This window comes from Capricornis sumatraensis, chromosome 16 (assembly GCF_032405125.1).
Source record: "Capricornis sumatraensis isolate serow.1 chromosome 16, serow.2, whole genome shotgun sequence".
Lineage (NCBI taxonomy): Eukaryota > Metazoa > Chordata > Mammalia > Artiodactyla > Bovidae > Capricornis > Capricornis sumatraensis.
The window spans coordinates 74,505,687-74,511,686 of NC_091084.1; the positions used below are offsets into that span (position 1 = coordinate 74,505,687).

The 6,000-nt window shown below is 46.6% G+C and overlaps 1 protein-coding gene across 4 annotated transcripts in view; it reads left to right on the forward strand.

The window, feature by feature from the left end:
* ALKBH3 (alkB homolog 3, alpha-ketoglutarate dependent dioxygenase) overlaps positions 1-4,383 on the forward strand; it is a 42,805-nt gene extending 38,422 nt beyond the window's left edge. For all 4 annotated transcript variants that reach the window (XM_068988684.1, XM_068988683.1, XM_068988682.1 and 1 more), the window contains 2 exons: positions 3,261-3,359; positions 4,090-4,383. In XM_068988684.1, coding sequence (XP_068844785.1) covers positions 3,261-3,359; positions 4,090-4,182 — 192 coding nt within the window. In that variant the 3' untranslated portion in view covers positions 4,183-4,383. The remainder of the gene's footprint in view (positions 1-3,260; positions 3,360-4,089) is intronic.
* The last annotated feature ends 1,617 nt before the right edge of the window (positions 4,384-6,000 follow it).

Below are 6,000 nucleotides of genomic sequence, written 5' to 3' on the forward strand. Positions count from 1 at the left end.
AAGCAGGCAGGTCATCAAGGGCCTTGGGTGCCAGGGTAATGGATTTGAACCCCATCCTGAAACCTTTGGGATATCATTAATGTATTTTAAGCAAGAGAGAGAAATTCTGAGATCAGATTTGCATTTTATTACAGTGGCTCTGACAGAGCAACCCTGGATTAGAAAGTGCTGGCTCTTGACTCTCCTAACTTCTTCTCCAAATCACTCCTTAGACCTGCCCTCTGGTCTCACAGACCTGTGTATGCAGGACGGGCCTTGGCTTCCTGGCCTCTAGCTGTTGCATGTACAACTCCTCCTTCCTAGGACATGCTTTTCTTTCTTAGTGTTTTATTTTTTTTAAATTAAAGTATAGTTGATGTACAGTATTACTTCAATAATGCTTTAATGTTCTAGGAGATCATCATCTCAGGCTTGTCTTCCTGTGGTGTTAAGTGTCTTTCCTGTCTCCTCACTCTCCTGTCCCACTGCTTGATTTATAGATTAAAGCCCCGCTGTACTTTTGGGTTATGTGGAGGGCAGCAGCAGTTCTGTCTGTAGCTGTGTCGAACCTTGATCTGGTGACTGACTTTACAGCCTAAATCAAGGAGCCTTGGACCCTCTGATCTCATGAGCAGCGTACTGCCTTCTGATATCTTTTCTTCAGTAGGATGTACATCTCCTCTATCTGCAGTCCTTTTTTCAGAGAGCACCCTTTTGCTTTTCTGAGATGGAACTGGGCCACCTGCAGACAAGGTCACCTTCCCAGTCCTCTGTGGTTGGCTGAGGGGTCAGAGGTAAATGTTGTAGTGCTTACTACTGGAAAGCAGAAGGTGGCAGACATAAAATCAGTCACGGAGACTAAAAGTTATTTCAAACATTGCTTGTGTCTTCTGCTTAGGAAAGTTATGACAGTACTTGATAAAGTCACTGCCAAGGGTTGGGGCCTGGAATCTAGACTGTTTATAAAAGTTCATTATTGTTTTGGTTTTGATTTTCCTGGGGGAAATCATTGTAAACAGTTACATTCTCAGAAGCACCCCTGCAATAATAAACATAAACACAGCATTGCAGTGAAATCAGTCCTGCAGTAATTTAAATGTAAATCTCTTGCATTGGAAGTGAAGCAAATGGATGGATGGGTCTGCTTAGAATGGGGTGAAGAAGTCAGGACACTTGGGCCTGTCCCAGTCTCAGCTCTGCACGTGCTCTCTCTCGCTGTGAGCAAGGAAGTTGTTGACTGTGCTCCTTTGTCAGCGGTGCAGGAGGAGTGACACCACCTGTGGGCCATATCGCAGCCGTGCTGGGAAGCTTCACCATGATATTGTCCGTGGATTGACTTGAGCTCTGGAAGAAAGGGCAGTGTAAATGTGGGCATCTGTATTCTAGGTGCTCACGTGTTGCCATCCGTTCTCAAAGCTTACACGGCCAGGCTCAGTTTAGCAACACTGTTCTGGTCTCGACAGAGTCCCTTTCTTTGAGAAAATCTGGCTGTTGACTGTTCTGGAAAGAAACAAGAATGTATCTCCAAAATACCAAAGTAGCTATAGGAAGAGTTATGATCAGTTTTAACATAGATATTAATTAGTGAATTAGCATAAACTGTGAAAGGTGGTCAAAGCTCACCACACCACATCTTGTTTGAAAGCCTGTTCTCCTAACACTGTCAGAACACAGGGCACAGAATAAGGCAGATGTAAAGAATTATTGTATAAATGACTTTGAATTCCTCCATAGGCCAGAATGTACTTTTCTGCAATTTGGATGCTGATGATATGAACACTAATAGCTGTTCAGTTCAGTTCAGTCTCTCAGTCGTGTCCAACTCTTTGTGACCCAATGAATTGCAGTACGCCAGGCCTCCCTGTCCATCACCAACTCCCGGAGTTCACTCAAACTCAACGTCCATCGAGTTGGTGATGCCATCCGGCCATCTCATCCTCTGTCGTCCCCTTCTCCTCCTGCCCCCAGTCCCTCCCAGCATCAGAGTCTTTTCCAATGAGTCAACTCTTTGCATGAGGTGGCCAAAGTACTGGAGTTTCAGCTTTGGCATCATTCCTTCCAAAGAACACCCAGGACTGATCTCCCTTAGGATGGACTGGTTGGATCTCCTTGCAGTCCAAGGGACTCTCAAGAGTCTTTTCCAACACCACAGTTCAGAAGCATCAATTCTTTGATGCTCAGCTTTCTTCACAGTCCAACTCTCACATCCATATGACTACTGGAAAAACCATAGTCTTGACTAGACGGACCTTTGTTGGCAAAATAATGTCTCTGCTTTTCAACATGCTATCTATGTTGGTCATAACTTTTCTTCCAAGGAGTAAGCGTCTTCTAATTTCATGGCTGCAGTCACCATCTGCAGTGATTTTGGAGCCCAAAAAATAAAGTCTGACACTGTTTCCACTGTTTGCCTGTCTATTTCCCAAGAAGTGATGGGACCAGATGCCATGATCTTCGTTTTCTGAATGTTGAGCTTTAAGCCAACTTTGTCACTCTCCTGTTTCACTTTCATCAAGACGCTTTTTAGTTTCCCTTCACTTCCTGCCGTAAAGGTGGTGTCATCTGCATATCTGAGGTTATTGATATTTCTCCCACCAATCTTGATTCCAGCTTATGCTGCTTCCAACCCGGCGTTTCTCATGATGTACTCTGCATATACGTTAAATAAGCAGGGTGACAATATACAGCCTTGTTGTACTCCTTTTCCTATTTGTAACTAGTCTGTTGTTCTATGTCCAGTTCTAACTGTTGCTTCCTGACTTGCATACAGGTTTCTCAAGAGGCAGGTCAGGTGGTCTGGTATTCCCATCTCTTAAAGAATTTTTGACAGTTTATTGTGATCCCCAAAGTCAAAGGCTTTGGCATAGTCAATAAGGCAGAAATAGATGTTTTTCTGGTACTCTCTTGCTTTTTCGATGATCCAGCGGATGTTGGCAATTTGATCTCTGGTTCCTCTGCCTTTTCTAAAACCAGCTATTACACTGTTCCTAATACCTGCTGGGCTCCAGGTAATTCACACATACATCAACTGAGGCTCACAGCAGCACTATGATCCAGGTAGTACCATCATCTTCGTTTTTACAGATGAGTAAATTCAGGCACAGAGAGGTGAAATAACCTGCCCACGGCCAGCCAGCTGCCAAGCGACAGAGCTGGTGAACGAAGCCCTGCCGCCTGGCTGAGCTGGAGTTGCCATTTCTCTAACCAGTGTCGCCTTCTGTTACATCTTGATCACACAAGCAAAAAAGAAAAAATTCAGTGCCGTGAATACTGTTTTCTAGGAAGACAATGGAGACTACACGTATGTGGATCGAGTGAAGATACCCTTGGATCACGGGACCCTGTTAATCATGGAAGGGGCCACGCAAGCGGACTGGCAGGTGAGGACATGCGGGTAACACGGACTCGCTGTTGTGGGGAGGCAGTTTGCCGACAGGCTCATGATGATTAATTTCTGCATTAAACGTGGCGAAAAGCACGTTGCTTTGATAAGGAGCACGAGGCAATAAACTGACGTCATTTCCGAGAAGTTCTGATAGTGCTGACAGAATGGCGCTCTCGAGCAGCGGTGTCCGGTGGAACTTCCTGTGACGAAGGAAGTGTTCTGTATCTCTGCAGCCCAGTGCGCTCGCCACCAGACACGTGACTCTTGATCCCTTGAGATATGTCTGGAGTGCTGAAGAACTGCATTTTCAATTAAGCTAGAGCTTCAGGCAGCCAGTGGCTCTCATGGGGGGCTGCACAGCTCCGCAGCTTCGGCCAGGCCATTTGTAAGGTGGGCAGGTTAATGTAAGAACGCCCAGCCTGAGAGCGCATCCTGCGCCTCTCTGTGATCTCAGTCATCTGTGTGTGGGCTTATGAGCTTTGGGGAAAATGGCAGGAGGCCGCGAGGAAGAGCAGCACTTAGAAGAAAATGAAAAGACCTCCGTGAGGGGGGGTGGGGATTCGTTTCCGAGAAGACCTTTCTCCACGAGACCTTGAAGAGCTATTGCTGCTCATTGAAGGGGGATAAAGTTGAAATATGTTTGTGTCCTCATAAAGAAGTTTTAAATGGCTTTGTAGTAAAAGTTTAAGTGTGTTTATGTCAGAGTTTTTCCTATTTCCATTTAGCATCGAGTGCCCAAAGAGTACCACTCCAGAGGACCAAGAATAAACTTGACCTTTCGGACAGTTTATCCTGACCCTCGAGGGGTGCACTGGTGATGTGAGATCCTGGAGAGGGAAGCCACGCTGAGACTGAGCAAAGCTTCCTCCATGAAGACACTTCCGGAGGCTGGTCTAGCTGCTCTCGTGGCTGTCTGGAGGATGAGGGTGGGATTTGCTTCTCAGCTCGGAGTTCTATTAAATGACATCCTGCAGTTCGTGTTCAAAATACGTTTACTGTGGGAACAGTAATCCCTAATCACATTTTGAAATCACATATTTTCTTTAGGCAGATTAAAAACTGCTGTGGCTGTGTTTACCGATGATTTTGCCCATAAGCCATTTCCCTACCACTGCCCTCTCCGGTTTCAGTTGAAGAAATTTGAATGGACTTTGCCTCCGGGGGAGGGTTAATCCACATCTTTGTTCCTTGTGCCTGTAGCAAAGTGGAGATAGTAACACACATCAGTGACTCGGGAGCCTTCCGCAGGCAGACAGCTGCTGCAACCCAAACAGAGTTTTGCTGAAGTCTGCCTCGACTCCTGAACATGTTGGCTTGTGTGCTGTGGTAATGGAAAGCTGCATACTCTGGGAGCACTTTATTTAACCAAGTCTCCTTGCCTGTCCATCTCCCTGGGAGACACGCAGACAGGTTTCAGGCCTCTGAGTGAAGAGCAGAGGTGGTCTTCTCCAGTGTATTTCCAAGCTGCCCCCTGGACTGCTCGTAATACAAGAGGAAACTGTCCCCTCAAAGGGAGGAGGAATTGAGTGATGTCATGAGAAATTTCAGCTGAGGAGCGGCAAATGCCCTGCTCGTGGCAGCTGTTCCACACCGATTAGTTTCCCCCGGAGAATTACTTGAGTCTCTTAAACCCAAGCCAGATAGGAGCGGGAGCCGTCCTACGGGGAACAGACTCAGTCACCTTAATAGTGCCTTTCCCCGTAGAGTTCAGGAGCCCCGTGACTAAGGCTTTCTTCTGACTCAAGTGTTGTCTTCTGTACACGCTCCCGAGATTCGAGGGTTAGTCTCTGATGTCACCAAGCTTCCCAAAACAGACAAAGCGGCTGCCCCTTGTTGCATCATAAAAGCACGTGTATTCCTGACCCCTAGACTTAGGAGCAGCATGCTGGATCAGTTCCAAACCAAGATAGAGAAAACCAGAGAGAAAGAGGATGGATTTAAACGGCTGAAAGTAGGGCAAGGGAGTTAGAGTTTCCCTAGCGCCCCATGGGGAAAATTTACCCAGCCTTCTTGCTTTTTGGTCTTGTTTCCATTCCACGCTGTAAGATTGATGAGCCCCAAGATCATGATAAAAGGCCAGGGGCAGATGAGTGCCTTGCCTGGCCAGGCGGTGTTCTTCTGTTGAGCTCTCTGCTTTCTTGAACCAGAGTCCCTTCTTTTAAATGTTGTCTCATGTGTGTAGCTTCTTTGTCTAAGAAATACCAAATGCTTTATAAAATCTGAGCCTCACAGTAAGCCTTCCTGTGAGAGAGATACAAATTACCACAACAAAAAAACAAAGCCTATTTAATTCCTAGCTTTCCCGCAGTTCAGACACACACAGCCTGGCTAGGGAGGTGCCGTCAACTTTGGCTGTGAGTTGGATGCGTGACCCTGGGGAAATTCCTTTTCCATTCCCACAAGTGAAAGAGCCAGGAGATGACTCCAAGTTTTGTTACCAGATCCCTCCCAATTCGGGCCATGCATTGCGTCAGCTGCAGATTTGATCTCTTCCCTCATCACGGCCGTGTCTGTCAGGGAAACAAATTCCTGACTGCCTGGCCCACCACCTGGGTTTCTTCATCTGAGAGCAGCAGTCTGAGGTTTTGTTTCTGGCTGCCCGATGGCAGAACAGCCACTCTTTACTACTAAGGTAA